The 16897-nt window shown below is 38.5% G+C and overlaps 1 protein-coding gene across 1 annotated transcript in view; it reads left to right on the forward strand.

Moving 5' to 3' along the window:
• Window positions 1-16897, forward strand: part of COL14A1 (collagen type XIV alpha 1 chain) — a 243649-nt gene that overhangs the window by 164432 nt on the left and 62320 nt on the right. Inside the window, exons 35-36 of the mRNA XM_003256159.3 lie at window positions 1533-1610; window positions 5027-5113. Coding sequence (XP_003256207.1) covers window positions 1533-1610; window positions 5027-5113 — 165 coding nt within the window. The remainder of the gene's footprint in view (window positions 1-1532; window positions 1611-5026; window positions 5114-16897) is intronic.

Consider the following 16897-nt stretch of genomic DNA (forward strand, 5'->3'; position numbering starts at 1 on the left):
TATAAAAATAAGCTATAATGTATTTTTCCAAATGTCTTAATTTTATTAGGTGGTGCAAAAGTAATTGCAGTTTTTGACATTACTTTTGTATCAACCTAATAAAAACTTAAATTTTTATTGGACTTAATTTTTTTGTTGTTTGATAGCCCTGGACGGTCTCAGTTATCATACTCTTGGATGGCGGAGGGGAACCTTAAACCACCTAGAAAAAAAAAGCAGTGAGCCATGCACATATTTCTGCAAACAGCTACAATAGATGTATATGGGATCATGAAAATAAGATGCTTTGACTTATGGATTTGCTTTCAACATTCAGGGGTTACTTTATTGATCGGTTGGAATGAATGTTTGCACTAAGGCATAGTTACTTGAGTATAATGACAGAAAGCCCGATTTCATTCTGCTTACTGTCCGAACAAGTTACTCTGTGACAGTGCATATGCATTTTTAATAACGTGTTTCAACAGTGCTATCTACTTGGGCATTATCATTTTTCTGGAAGATGTTTGGTGAAGGACGGGTATTTGGGAGGAAATAAGGAAGGCACCAAGAGTTTCCAGTCTTTGCTGAAAACACCACTTGCTGAAAGCAAGATTACAGATTTAAAATGAAAACAATTTCATCCTTCTCCCAGATCAGTAATAGAGCACACTCTTAATATTTGAAAATAATGTAGGAAGAAATATAGTAAAAATGATTGGGTCATTAAGCTAGTGTTAGCCCTTAATGATGTTATAATTATGTTTCTGTGTATTTCAACATGTGTATTGACTTATCACCAACATACATGAGTGGAGCAAGCCTGTCTAAATATTTATGGCATGATCAATGGCTTAAATAAAAATACACATAGCTTACATTCTCACAATACTGAATGTGAAGCTGTCATGACATTTGCCACATTGTGTACCGTATTTATGTGTTCCCCTCTCACTCCCTGTAAGTGCTTCTAGGTCAGGACTATGATTTTTTAAAAAATGTTTGTATCCTAAAAGTCTACATAGTATCTGGCTTACATAATGCACTGAAGAAAAAGTTACTGAGTGTATGTACAAAGGAATGAAGTGAGAATTAATTCAATAAGCCTTCCTGAGTGCTTTTTATATGCCACAGATTATGATAGGTGACCTAAAGATGAGTTTGGCAATGTAAATAATTGTGTAGTGGGAGGTGTGCTGTAGAGGAGGCATATGGAGTGTTGTGTGATTACAGAGTCATTTGGGAGCAGCTGTGATGGGCTTTGTAAGGAAGACTTTAACAGAGGAGCTAAGCTTACTCTTTAGGTAGAAACGAGAGGGGAAATTTTGATAAATAAGAGGGTTTAGATAGTGGATGAATAATTGCAGACAAAATCTTAGATCACTGTGTGAGGAAAAAAATTAGTTTGACATTGTTGAAGTTACTTTTTAATTTACTTACTGTAATGTATTATTAATGTATTGGTATTCTGTTATATAATACATAACATAAAATCATTATAAAGATAATTTATATATATTTTATTGAATGACAATTTTCTTTTTAAATCATAGTTCCAGTTACAGATGTTTGATATTGTTTGCTCCACATCATGGGCCAATACAGACAAATGCTGTGAACTTCCAGGCCTGGTAAGAATTCTTCCTTCATTTCTATTGATTTTTTTTATTGTATTTAATTTTCTGGAAATGAGAAGCTATTTCTCAACATTCATATCATAGGCAACTCATTGAGATGATAAAATTAGAAAGAGATTAATAAAGAGGCATGTCTGAAATTAACAAGATTTCTCCTGTATGACCCAGGATCACATACAGTGTGAACTGCACAACTCAGAGGGTGCCATTTACACATAGTCCAGATGTTCCCAGATCTCATGGCTCATGAAGCCCTTAGTGTCTCAACTTTTTTCTTACACCCCTAAGCCAAAAGAAACACCTTGCAGTTCCATTTGTGAAATAATAGGTCCAAACATCTTGCTAAATATTTATGTCCTAACAGCTCAGTAGCCATATAAAATAACAATGCACAGGCCGGGCGCGGTGGCTCACGCTTGTAATCCCAGCACTTTGGGAGGCCGAGGCGGGCGGATCACGAGGTCAGGAGATCGAGACCACGGTGAAACCCCGTCTCTACTAAAAATACAAAAAAAATTAGCCGGGCGTGGTGGTGGGCGCCTGTAGTCCCAGCTACTCGGAGAGGCTGAGACAGGAGAATGGCGTGAACCCGGGAGGCAGAGCTTGCAGTGAGCCGAGATTGCGCCACTGCACTCCAGCCTGGGCGACAGAGCGAGACTCCGTCTCAAAAAAAAAAAAAAAAAAAAAAAAAAAAAAAAAAAAAAAACAATGCACATACATTGAAAGAAAAAAGTGATATTTATATTTTATTCTTATATGACCGCAATTGCTTATTGTTGAGATGTGTGTGCTTACCTGAGCCCTGCAGCATTTCTCATATCTTGGGATCATATTGGCCATTGCCATCCTCACTTCTTTTTCTACATTGCTTATTTTTACAGTACTTTCCTTTCATCATAGCAGCTATATTTGTAAATTAGGGCATCATCCAAAAAAAGTGTTGCAAAATCTAACGTTGAAACTGCAGACTACCTTGAGCTTGTCATTCACAGGAAGTCCAGTGGGTGCTGAATATTGCTGTGCTTCTCTTAAATTTTTAAAACATTCACAGGATCCCTGTGAGTTCAATATAGTGCTCCTGGGCATCTTGATGTACAATTTTAGAACTGTAGTCATAATCTACATAACCTGTATGTGATGCTACTAGAAAACTAAACATTTAAAAGTTATTTATACCAAGTGATGGTGTAAATATTTATGTCCTAACAACTCAGTAGCCCATATAAAATATAATACACATAAATTGGAAGAAAAAATGATATTTCTATTTTATTCCTATATAAGCATAATTTCTTACTAATGGGATGTGTGTATACCCATATATATATAAACAAAAAAACAGATTTATATCTTAGGATCCTAGGACAAGTAAGCTGGCACGGACGACCCTGTCATGGTTGGGCAGTAGTCATGTCTTAATAATTAAAGCTGGGATTCTCCAGAGCATGGGGAACCCTTCATGAAGTCTGTGAGATTTGACCTTATAACTGTATTAGTCTGTTCTCATGCTGCTAATAAAGACATAACCGAGACTGGGTAATTTATAAAGGAAGGTTTAGTTGACTTACAGTTTTGTATGGCTGGGGAGGCCTCAGAAAACTTACAAACATGGTGGAAGGGGAAGCAAACACTTCCTTCTTCACAAGGTGGCAGCAAGGAGAAGTGCAGAGCGAAGGTGGGGGGAAAGCCCCTTACGAAACTATCAGATCTCATGAGAATGTGCTCACTATCACAAGAACAGCATGGTGGTAACCGCCCCTATGATTCATACCTGGCTTACATTATGCACTGAAGAAAAAGTTACTCCACTGGGTCCTACCTGTGACACATGGGGATTATGGGAACTATATCAAGATGAGATTTGGGTGGGGACACAGCCAAACTGTATCAGTAAGACTTACCATATCAAAAAGCCAAACCATATAAATAAGACTTAACACCTCACAACATCTATTGCAAGCACCAAATTCATGGCAGTCTGTATTTGAGAAGGAAGCAATTTATTATTTCTTCACCAAAATAAGTTTCTGGTAAACTCTGGAAGAAATTAAATTAGGGACACCTTGATGTTATGCTAAAGGAAAGGTAGATGGGAAATTGGCAGGAGAAACACGCAGAATCCTCTGTTGTATCAAGCAAAGATGTGATCACCACTTTTTCTAGGAAGGACCCTTCTCGTTCCTTTTCTTTTTACTTGTCTCATTGAAGAGGCGTAAATTCCATAGTAAAAAGACACGGTGCAGTAACAGTCAGCAGCACTGGCAAAACCATCACTGAGTCTCTGGCTACAGGTGGCCTGTTGTTAGCCTTATTTTGGGATCCTTCAGGATACTTAAGTTTGTGTTTCACTCTAGCTGGCCAGATTTCAGGCCAGATGTGCTCACAGTGGGGTTGAACTGACACCTTTTAATGTTGTCCAACATTTAGAGAAAAGTATACACACCATGTAGCAGGCCATTTGCTTAACCTTTCTTGGGTTTCTGTTGTGAATGTTGTAGAGACTGAGATTATTTTCAGTTTGGCAACTTAACTGTCATCTGTGCTCTATTTGGCTCTAATTTTATTTTCCCCCAACGTCTTAAATAATGACTAATTTTTTTCTCTATCCAAAGGGACTGATGAACTCCATGAAGTTCTATAGTATCTTATCCCAGTGCTGAGCTCATTTTGGCTGCTGCTCTAAATGGGATATTTACAAATTGTCCAATAGCTGTTAGCAGGTGCTCTGTCTTCCTCTACATTCCAGTAACTCATTCAGATATCTTCAGCCTTCCATTAATAATCTATATTGTAATGTCACATGACAACAATATTCCCTAAGAGAGAAGAAAAATGTTCTCCTGTTCCAGAGCCTTAGATCTACACTGTGATGTTTTTCTTACTTTCAACCACAGAATGTGAGCAGTTGTGGAAATTGTCATAGGGAATTGATGATGAGTTTAAACATTGATTTTATTTTGCTTTTCTTTGTTTGTTTTAATACAGATATAGTTGTTTTGATTGAGTTCTCCAGCAAGTTTTCTTTTATCCTTTGAAACAGAAAAATTATTATAGCATAAAAAAGTTTTCAAGACCTTTAGTTCACAGAGTACTATCACTCCAACCAAGAGAGTTAAATAGTAATCAATATTTTTTTTTTTGCACTCACTTCTGATTGTCTTTCCTCACCTGGATTCCCAAGCTGGTTTAAGCAACACCCATTGATAATAGTGATTATCAGTGACTAGGAGGTACCCATTCATTTTTCTTTACAGAAAAGATTTTGTAATCAGGAGGGAATATTCTCTGCCTTTCTAATGTGCACTTGAAAGTCTAAAAATATCTTAAATCAAACTGTTTTCTTTGAGCCAATAAAGCCATTTGTATAAACTGGCATGCTAATGGTTGTGTTTTTTTTTGTTTCTTTTCAGAGAGATGATGAGTCTTGCCCAGACCTTCCCCATTCCTGCTCCTGTTCTGAAACCAATGAAGTGGCTCTGGGACCAGCGGGCCCACCAGTAAGTCTTGCTGAGTTCAGCCTTAAATGTTTTTTAATAATATTAATAGCTATCACTTGTGTGTCTAATATGTGTTGTCTACTGTACTAAATGGCTATTACTCACTTAATTGTAGGAATACAGTGAGACACAGAGATGTTAAGTAACTTGATTAAAGAACACAGCTTGGAGGAGCTGGGCTGGGCTTCAAATCCAAGTCTCCATGACTCCTAGAGATGATGCTTCTCACCACTGTGCCATATGATGTCTCATACTGGTCTATACTCAAAATCTTCCCTTAAAGCTACTATGGTTAATTTTCGGTGTGAATATTTCAAACCAGGACCTTTACTTGTACCTGTAAGATTTGCATACACCTGCTTTGTCCACTTTCTCTCTTTTTCTAAACTTTTACTTTAGGTTCAGGGGTACATGTGAAGGTTTGTTACATAGATAGGTAAACTCATGTCACGAGGATTTGTTGTACAGATTATTTCATCACCCAAGTGCCAAGTCTAGTACTCAATAGCTATTTTTCTGCTCCTTTCTCTCCTTCCATCCTCCACCCTCAAGTAGGCCCCCGTGTCTGTTGTTCCCTTCCTTGTGTCCATGAGTTATCATCATTTAGCTCCCACTTATAAGTGAAATCATGTGGTATTTGGTTTTCTGTTTCTGTGTTAGTTTCCTAAGGATAATGGCCTCCTGCTCCATCCGTGTTCCCACAAAAGACATGATCTTGATCTTTTTTATAGCTGCATAGTATTCCATGATGTATATGTACCACATTTTCTTTATCCAATCTGTCACTGATGGGCATTTAGGTTGATTCCATGTCTTTGCTATTGTGAATAGTGCTACAATGAACATTCATGTGTATATGTCTTTATGATAGAATGGTTTATATTCCTTTGGGTATATATGCAGTAATAGGATTGCTGGGTTGAATGGTTGTTCTGTTTGTAGCTCTTTGAGGAATCACCACACTGCTTTTCACAATGGTTGAACTAATTTACACTCCCACCAACAGTGTATGTGTTCCCTTTTCTCCACAACCTTGCCAGCATCAGTTATTTTTTTACATTTTCATAATAGGCATTCTGACTGCTGTGAGATGGTATTTCATTGTGGTTTTGATTTTCATTTGTCTCATGATCAGTGATACTGAGCTTTTTTCATATGCTTTTTGGCCACTTGTATGTCTTCTTTTGAAAAGTGTCTGTTTATATCCTTCTTTTGAAAAGTGTCTGTTATGTCCTTTGCTCTCTTTTTAATGGGGTCATTTGGGTTTTTTTCTTGTAAATTTGTTTAAGTTCCTAATAGAGGCTGGATATTAGACCTTTGTCAGATGCATAGTTTGCAAAAATTTTCTTCCATTCTGTAGGTTGTCTGTTTACTCTGTTGGTAGTTGCTGTTGCTGTGCAGAAGCACGTTAGTATAATTAGAGCCCATTTGTAAATTTTTGCTTTTGTCGTGATTGCTTTTGGTGTCTTCTTTGTCATGAAATCTTTGCTCGTGCCTGTGTCCTGAATGATATTGCCTAGGTTGTCTTCCAGGGTTTTTATAGTTGTGGGTTTTACTTTAAGTCTTTAGTCCATCTTGAGTTACTCTTTGTGTGTGGTGTAAGGAAGGAGTCCAGTTTCAGTCTTCTGCATATGGCTAGCCAGTTATCCCAGTACCATTTATTGAATAGGGAATCCTTTCCCCATTGCTTGTTTTTGTCAGCTCTGTTGAAGATCAGATGGTCATAGGTGTGTGGTCTTATTTCTGAGTTCTGTATTCTATTCCACTGGTCTATGAATCTGTTTTTGTACCAGTACCATACCGTTTTGGTTACCATAGCCCTATAGTATAGTTTGAAGTTGCATAACATGATGCTCCAGCTTTGTTCCTTTTGCTTAGGATTGCCTTGACTATCCAGGCTCTTTTGTGGTTCCATATGAATTTCAAAATAGTTTTTTTCTAGTTCTGTAAAGAATGTTATTGGTAGTTTGATAGGAGCAGCATTAACTCTGTAAATTGCTTTGGGGAGTATGACCATTTTAACAATATTGATACTTCCTATCCAAGAGCATGAAATGTTTTTCCATTTGTTTATGTCATCTCTGATTTCTTTGAGCAGTGTTGTAACTCTCATTGTAGAGATCTTTCAGCTTCCTAGTTAGCTGTATTCCTAGGTATTTTATGCTTTTTATGGCAATTGTGGGTGGGATTGCATTCTTGATTTGGCTCTTAGTGTGGCTGCTGTTGTTGTATAGGGATGTTAGTGATCTTTGTGCATTAATTTTATATCCTGAAACTTTGCCAAAGTTGTTTATCAGCTGAAGGAGCTTTTGGGCTAAGACGATGGGGTTTTCTAGATATAGAAGCATGTCATCTGCAAACAGGGATAGTTTGACTCCCTGTCTTCCTATTTGGATGCCTTTATTTCTTTCTCTTGCCTGATTGCACCGGCCAGGACTTCCAATACTATGTTAAATAGGAGTGGTGAGAGAGAACAGCCTTGTCTTGTGCTGGTTTTCAATAGGAAATGCTTCCAGCTTTTGCCCATTCAGTATGATGTTGGCTGCAGGTTTGTCATATATGGCTCTTATTATTTTAAGGTATGTTCCTTCAACACCTATTTTATTGAGAGTTTTTAACATGAAGGGATGTTGAATTTTATCAAAAGCCTTTTTTGCATCTATTGAGATAATTACGTGGTTTTTGTCTTTCATTCTGTTTATGTGATGAATCACATTTATTGATTTGCATATGTTGAGCCAACCTAGCATCGCAGGGATGAAGCCTACTTGACTGTGGTGGATTAGCTTTTTGGTGTGCTGCTGGACTCAGTTTGCAGGTATTTCGTTGAGGAATTTTGAACTGATGTTCATCAAGGATATTAGCCGGAAGTTTTCTTTTCTGTCATTGTGTCTCTTTCAGGTTTTGCTATCAGGATGATGCTGACCTCGTAGAATGAGTTGAAGAGGAATTATTCCTCCTCGATTTTTTGGAATAGTTTCAAAAGGAATGTTACCACCTCTTCTTTGTACATCTGGTAGAATTTGACTGTGAATCCACCTGGGCTTTTTTTGGTTGCTAGACTATTTATTATGGATTCAATTTCAGACCTTGTTATTGGTCTGTTCAGGGAATCAATTTCTTTCTGGTTTAGTCTTGGGAGGGTGTATGTGTCCAGGAATTTATCCATCTCTTCTAGGTTTTCTAGTATGTGTGCATAGAGGTATTTGTAGTAGTTCCTAGTGGTTACTTTTATTTCTGTGGGGTCAGTGTAACATCCCCTTTGTCATTTGTAATTGGATTTATTTGAATTTTCTTTCTTTTCTGCTCTATTAGTCTAGCTGGCAGCTTATCTATCTTACTAATTTTTTCAAAAACTAACTACTGGATTTGTTGTCTTTTGAATGTTTTTCATGTCTTGATTTCCTTCAGTTCAGCCCTGATATTGGTTATTTCTTGTCTTCTGCTAGTTTGGGGGTTGGTTTGCTCTTGCTTCTCTCATTCTCTCAGTTGCGATATTAGGTTGTTAATTTGAGATCCTTCTAACTTTTTGATGTGCATGTTTAGTGCTGTGAATTTCTCTCAACACTGCGTTAGCTGTGTCCCAGAGATTCTGGTATGTTGTACCTTTGTTCTCATTAGTTTCAAAGAACTTCTTAACCCTGCTTAATTTTAATTTTTTATATATCCTGAGATTATGTTAAAATGTTCAAAATATTAGAACTGTTGTCTTCCTATTGGCTTGTTATGTGAATCATTGTGAATGAAACAATTTAACTTCAGTAATGCTTTTTACTTCAAGTCTGATTTGTCTAATATTAATATAGTTTCAATATTTGTGTTTTGGATTCTTTGTCTAATTTTTTAATTTTTTAAATTTTTAAATTTTTTAATTTTTAATTTTTATTATTATTATACTTTAGGTTTTAGGGTACATGTGCACAATGTGCAGGTTTGTTACATATGTATCCATGTGCCATGTTGTTTTGCTGCCCCCATTAGGTATATCTCCTGATGCTGTCCCTCCCCCCTCCCCCCACCCCACAACAGTCCCCAGACTGTGATGTTCCCCTTCCTGTGTCCATGAGTTCTCATTGTTCAATTCCCACCTATGAGTGAGAACATGCGGTGTTTGGTTTTTTGTCCTTGCGATAGTTTACTGAGAATGATGTTTTCCAGTTTCATCCATGTCCCTACAAAGGACATGAACTCATCATTTTTTATGGCTGCATAGTATTCCATGGTGTATATGTGCCACATTTTCTTAATCCAGTCTATCGTTGTTGGACATTTGGGTTGGTTCCAACTCTTTGCTATTGTGAATAGTGCCACAATAAACATACGTGTGCATGTGTCTTTATAGCAGCATGATTTATAGTCCTTTGGATATATACCCAGTAATGGGATGGCTGGGTCAAATGGTATTTCTAGTTCTAGATCCCTCAGGAATCACCACACTGACTTCCACAATGGTTCAACTAGTTTACAGTCCCACCAACAGTGTAAAAGTGTTCCTATTTCTCCACATCCTCTCCAGCACCTGTTGTTTCCTGACTTTTTAATGACGGCCATTCTAACTGGTGTGAGATGGTATCTCACTGTGGTTTTGATTTCCATTTCTCTGATGGCCAGTGATGATGAGCATTTTTTCATGTGTTTTTTGGCTGTGTAAATGTCTTCTTTTGAGAAATGTCTGTTCATATACTTTGCCCACTTTTAGATGGGGTTGTTTTTTTCTTGTAAATTTGAGTTCATTGTAGATTCTGGATATTAGCCCTTTGTCAGACGAGTAGGTTGCAAAAATTTTCTCCCATTCTGTAGGTTGCCTGTTCACTCTGATGGTAGTTTCTTTTGCTGTGCAGAAGCTCTTTAGTTTAATTAGATCCAATTTGTCAATTTTGGCTTTTGTTGCCATTGCTTTTGGTGTTTTAGACATGAAGTCCTTGCCCACGCCTATGTCCTGAATGGTATTGCCTAGGTTTTCTTCAAGGGTTTTTATGGTTTTAGGTCTAACATGTAAGTCTTTAATCCATCTTGAATTAATTTTTGTATAAGGTGTAAGGAAGGGATCCAGTTTCAGCTTTCTACATATGGCTAGCCAGTTTTCCCAGCACCATTTATTAAATAGAGAATCCTTTCCCCATTGCTTGTTTTTGTCAGGTTTGTCAAAGATCAGATAGTTGTAGATATGTGGCATCATTTCTGAGGGCTCTGTTCTGTTCCATTGGTCTATGTCTCTGTTGTGGTACCAGTACCATGCTGTTTTGGTTACTGTAGCGTTGTAGTGTAGTTTGAAGTCAGATAGCATGATGCCTCCAGCTTTGTTCTTTTGGCTTAGGATTGACTTGACGATGCGGGCTCTTTTTTGGTTCCATATGAACTTTAAAGTAGTTTTTTCCAATTCTGTGAAGAAAGTCATTGGTAGCTTGATGGGGATGGCATTGAATTTATAAATTACCTTGGACAGTATGGCCATTTTCACGATATTGATTCTTCCATCCCATGAGTATGGAATATTCTTCCATTTGTTTGTATCCTCTTTTATTTCATTGAGCAGTGGTTTGTAGTTCTCCTTGAAGAGGTCCTTCACATCCCTTGTAAGTTGGATTCCTAGGTATTTTATTCTCTTTGAAGCAATTGTGAATGGGAGTTCACTCATGATTTGGCTCTCTGTTTGTCTCTGATTGGTGTACAAGAATGCTTGTGATTTTTGTACATTGATTTTGTATCCTGAGACTTTGCTGAAGTTGCTAATCAGCTTAAGAAGATTTTGAGCTGAGACAATGGGGTTTTCTAGATATACAATCATGCCATCTGCAAACAGGGACAATTTGACTTCCTCTTTTTCTAATTGAATACCCTTTATTTCCTTCTCCTGCCTGATTGCCCTGGCCAGAACTTCTAGCACTATGTTGAATAGGAGTGGTGAGAGAGGGCATCCCTGTCTTGTGCCAGTTTTCAAAGGGAATGCTTCCAGTTTTTGCCCATTCAGTATGATATTGGCTGTGGGTTTGTCATAGATAGCTCTTATTATTTTGAGATACGTCCCATCAATACCTAATTTATTGAGAGTTTTTAGCATGAAGAGTTGTTGAATTTTGTCAAAGGCCTTTTCTGCATCTATTGAGATAATCTTGTGGTTTTTGTCTTTGGTTCTGTTTATATGCTGGATTACATTTATTGATTTGCGTATGTTGAACCAGCCTTGCATCCCAGGGATGAAGCCCACTTGATCATGGTGGATAAGCTTTTTGATGTGCTGCTGGATTCGGTTTGCCAGTATTTTATTGAGGATTTTTGCATCAATGTTCATCAAGGATATTGGTCTGAAATTCTCTTTTTTGGTTATGTCTCTGCCAGGCTTTGGTCTCAGGACGATGCTGGCCTCATAAAATCTGTTAGGGAGGATTCCCTCTTTTTCTATCGATTGGAATAGTTTCAGGAGGAATGGTACCAGTTCCTCCTTGTACCTCTGGTAGAATTCGGCTGTGAATCCATCAGGTCCTGGACTCTTTTTGGTTGGTAAGCTACTGATTATTGCCACAATTTCAGAGCCTGTTATTGGTCTATTCAGAGATTCGATTTCTTCCTGGTTTAGTCTTGGGAGGGTGTATTTGTCGAGGAATTTATCCATTTCTTCTAGATTTTCTAGTTTCTTTGCATCGAGGTGTTTGTAGTATTCTCTGATGGTAGATTGTATTTCTGTGGGATCGGTGGTGATATCCCCTTTATCATTTTTTATTGCATCTATTTGATTCTTCTCTCTTTTCTTCTTTATTAGTCTTGCTAGCGGTCTATCAGTTTTGTTGATCTTTTCAAAAAACCAGCTCCTGGATTCATTAATTTTTTGAGGGGTTTTTTGTGTCTCTATTTCCTTCAATTCTGCTCTGATTTTAGTTATTTCTAGCCTTCTGCTAGCTTTTGAATGTGTTTGCTCTTGCTTTTCTAGTTCTTTTAATTGTGATGTTAGGGTGTCAATTTTGGATCTTTCCTGCCTTCTCTTGTGGGCATTTAGTGCTATAAATTTCCCTCTACACACTGCTTTGAATGTGTCCCAGAGATTCTGGTATGTTGTGTCTTTGTTCTCGTTGGTTTCAAAGAACATCTTTATTTCTGCCTTCATTTCATTATGTACCCAATAGTCATTCAGGAGCAGGTTGTTCAGTTTCCATGTAGTTGAGTGGTTTTGAGTGAGTTTCTTAATCCTGAGTTCTAGTTTGATTGCACTGTGGTCTGAGAGACAGTTTGTTATAATTTCTGTTCTTTTACATTTGCTGAGGAGAGCTTTACTTCCAACTATGTGGTCAATTTTGGAATAGGTGTGGCGTGGTGCTGAAAAAAATGTATATTCTGTTGATTTGGGGTGGAGAGCTCTGTAGATGTCTATTAGGTCCACTTTGTGCAGAGCTGAGTTCAATTCCTGGATATCCTTGTTAACTTTCTGTCTCGTTGATCTGTCTAATGTTGACAGTGGGGTGTTAAAATCTCCCATTATTATTGTGTGGGAGTTTAAGTCCCTTTGTAGGCCACTCAGGACTTGCTTTATGAATCTGGGTGCTCCTGTGTTGGGTGCATATATATTTAGGATAGTTAGCTCTTCTTGTTGAATTGATCCCTTTACCATTATGTAATAGCCTTCTTTGTTTCTTTTGATCTTTGTTGGTTTAAAGTGTATTTTATCAGAGACTAGGATTGCAACCCCTGCCTTTTTTTGTTTTCCATTTGCTTGATAGATCTTCCTCCATCCCTTTATTTTGAGTCTATATGTGTCTCTGCACGTGAGATGGGTTTCCTGAATACAGCACACTGATGGGTCTTGACTCCTTATCCAGTTTTCCAGTCTGTGTCTTTTAATTGGAGCATTTAGCCCATTTACATTGAAAGTTAATATTGTTATGTGTGAATTTGATCCTGTCATTATGATGTTAGTTGGTTATTTTGCTCATTAGTTGATGCAGTTTCTTCCTAGCCTCGATGGTCTTTACAATTTGGCATGTTTTTGCAGTGGCTGTTACCGGTTGTTCCTTTCCATGTTTAGTGCTTCCTTCAGGAGCTCTTTTAGGGCAGGCCTGGTGGTGACAAAATCTCTCAGCATTTGCTTGTCTGTAAAGTATTTTATTTCTCCTTCACTTATGAAGCTTAGTTTGGCTGGATATGAAATTCTGGGTTGAAAATTCTTTTCTTTAAGAATGCTGAATATCGGCCCCCACTCTCTTCTGGCTTGTAGAGTTTCTGCCGAGAGATCAGCTGTTAGTCTGATGGGCTTCCCTTTGTGGGTAACCCGACATTTCTCTCTGGCTGCCCTTAACATTTTTTCCTTCATTTCAACTTTGGTGAATCTGACAATTATGTGTCTTGGAGTTGCTCTTCTCGAGGAGTATCTTTGTGGCATTCTCTGTATTTCCTGAATCTGAATGTTGGCCTGCCTTGCTAGATTGGGGAAGTTCTCCTGGATAATATCTTGCAGAGTGTTTTCCAACTTGGTTCCGTTCTCCCCGTCATTTTCAGGTACACCAATCAGACGTAGGTTTGGTCTTTTCACATAGTCCCAAATTTCTTGGAGGCTTTGTTTGTTTCTTTTTATTCTTTTTTCTCTAAACTTCCCTTCTCGTTTCATTTCATTCATTTCATCTTCTATCACTGATACCCTTTCTTCCAGTTGATCGCATCAGCTACCAATGCTTCTGCAATCTTTGCGTAGTTCTCGAAACTTGGCTTTCAGCTCCATCAGCTCCTTTAAGCCCTTCTCTCCATTGGTTATTCTAGTTATCCATTTGTCTAATTTTTTTTTAAAGTTTTTAACTTCTTTGCTATTGTTTTGAATTTCCTCCCGTAGCTCGGAGTAGTTTGATTGTCTGAAGCCTTCTTCTCTCAGCTCGTCAAAGTCATTCCCCGTCCAGCTTTGTTCCACTGCTGGTGAGGAACTGCGTTCCTTTGGAGGAGAGGTGCTCTGCTTTTTAGAGTTTCCAGTTTTTCTGCTCTGTTTTTTCCCCATCTTTGTGGTTTTATCTACTTTTGGTCTTTGATGATGGTAATGTACAGATGGGTTTTTGGTGTGGATGTCCTTTCTGTTTGTTAGTTTTCCTTCTACCAGACAGGACCCTCAGCTGCAGGTCTGTTGGAGTTTGCTAGAGGTCCACTCCAGACCCTGTTTGGCTGGGTGTCAGCAGCGGTGGCTGCAGAGCAGCGGATTTCCGTGAGACCACAGATTCAGCTGTCTGATAGTTCCTCTGGAAGTTTTGTCTCAGAGGAGTACCTGGCCCAGTGAGGTGTCAGTCTGTCCCTACTGGGGGGTACCTCCCAGTTAGGCTGCTCGGGGGTCAGGGACCCACTTTAGGAGGCAGTCTGTCCGTTCTCAGATCTCCAGCTGTGTGCAGGGAGAACCACTACTCTCTTCAAAGCTGTCAGTCAGACAGGGACATTTAAGTCTGTAGAGGTTCCTGCTGAATTTTTGTTTGTCTGTGCCCTGCCCCCAGAGGTGGAGCCTACAGAGGCAGGCAGGCCTCCTTGAGCTGTGGTGGGCTCCACCCAGTTCGAGCTTCCTGGCTGCTTTGTTTACCTAAGCAAGACGGGGCAATGGCGGGTGCCCCGCCCCCAGCCTCGCTGCCGCCTTGCAGTTTGATCTCAGACTGCTGTGCTAGCAATCAGCGAGACTCCGTGGGCATAGGACCCTCCGAGCCAGGTGCGGGACACAATCTCCTGGTGTGCCATTTTCCAGGCCCGTTGGAAAAGCGCAGTATTAGGGTGGGACTGACCCGATTTTCCAGGTGCCGTCTGTTACCCCTTTCTTTGACTAGGAAAGGGAACTCCCTGACGCCTTGCACTTCCCGAGTGAGGCAATGCCTCGCCCTGCTTCGGCTCGTGCACAGTGCGCTTCACTGACTGTCCTGCACCCACTGTTTGGCACTCCCTAGTGAGGTGAACCCGGTACCTCAAACGGAAATGCAGAAATCACCTGTCTTCTGTGTCGCTCAGGCTGGGAGCTGTAGACTGGAGCTGTTCCTATTCGGCAATCTTGGCTCCACCCCCATTTTTTAATTTTCTAATTTGTCTAACTTGCATGTTCTCACTCCAGCCAGTTGGAAAGGGAGAAAATGGTTGAGGATGGCATTTGGTTTTCCTTCAAGAACAACACCCAGGGTATATGCAGCACCCTTTCTCTCATATTCCATTAGCCAGCACTTAGTCATAAGGTCATACCTACTTGCATAGGATTCCAAGAAATCAAGTCCCTAGTTGGATGGTTATGTGTTTAGTTAAAACTCAGGGGATTGTATTATTACTAAGAAGCAGTGGAAATGAATGTGAGGACAATTAGCAATTTCTGTACAACTGTGAAAACTATCTTTTTTTTTTTTTTTTGTGAGATGGAGTTTTGCTCTTGTTGCCCAGGCTGGAGTGCAATGGTGCAATCTCGGCTCACTGCAACCTCCGCCTCCCAGGTTCAAGCGATTCTTCTGCCTCTGCCTCCCGAGAAGCTGGGATTACAGGCATGCACCACCACACCAGGCTAATTTTTTGTATTTTTAGTAGAGAGGGGGTTTCTTCATGTTTGTCAGGCTGGTCTCGAACTCCTGACCTCAGGTGATCTGCCTGCCTTGGCCTCCCAAAGTTCTAGGATTAGTGGCGTGAGCCACCGCACCTGGCCGAAAACTATCTTTTAAAAACATTTCAGATGTCAGAAATAAAAATATTTCAGATGAACAAAAACTAATAATTTACCACCAATATTCTCTCATTAAGGAAAATGCCTAGGACATAATTTAAAATAAAGAAAAATGATACCAGAAGAAATTATGACCAAAGAAATCGCAAATATATGGGCAAATCTTAACAAATATTAGTTTGTAACATGTATATTTTCTTCATGTTTTATTTGCGACATTTCAATGTCTTTATATTTATATTTTAGATATTTGTCTTTAAATAGCATATGCCAAGATTTTGCTTTTAATCCAGTTTTACAATCTTTCTTTCATAGTTTAGTCCATTCTGTTGGTTGTGATAACTGACCTATTCTGATTTGCATCCACAACTTCAATTTTACTTTCTTGGTTTTTCTTAATTTCTTAATTTTTGCTTTTTTATTTGTATTACATATATATTTCTTGTTGAGATTGTATTTATTTTTGTCTTTAACTTTGCTTTTTTTGTATTCCTTTTTTCCCCTCCACTAGTTTGGAAAGTATACTCTGTAGCTTTTCTATTAATAGTTAAACCCAGAAGTTTTTACCAGATATACTTAGCTTAACAAAGTTTTAAATAATCACTATTTCTTTCCTTCTTTGCCAGTATGATGAGTTGGAATTCTTTTATCTTAGATCGTCTTCTTAATAATTTATGTGCTCTTACTACCCAGTATTTTAATACTGTTTTTAACATCACAAATTAGATGTCTTGATTATTATTATTGCTTGTGTGAGCTCTAAAACATAAACTTTCCAGCAAGCCTCAGCCATCTTTCCCATCCTTCCTGAAGGCAGTTTCAGTTCACATGTATACTATAGTTTTTTATTGTTTCTTTCTTCTTGGTACTTAAGAGTAGAGTTCTTAATTACAATAGTGTTTTAGCCAGCATTAATACATGTTTATAGTGGGAGGGTTTTCAAGTTTTTTCATCTGTAATATGCTGGAACAAGTCATAAAATATTTATCTGTGACCTAAACAGCAAGCTTTCTAATGGAGAGAAGCAGCAAAGATGTGAAAGGGAAGGGTTGAGCTTTGATTTGGAGGGGGAAAAAAAGATGTAAAATGAGAAAAAAAGCAATTGAAATTTTATATTTCAAAAATTTTAAATAAGGAAA

This window comes from Nomascus leucogenys, chromosome 16, assembly GCF_006542625.1.
Source record: "Nomascus leucogenys isolate Asia chromosome 16, Asia_NLE_v1, whole genome shotgun sequence".
NCBI lineage: Eukaryota > Metazoa > Chordata > Mammalia > Primates > Hylobatidae > Nomascus > Nomascus leucogenys.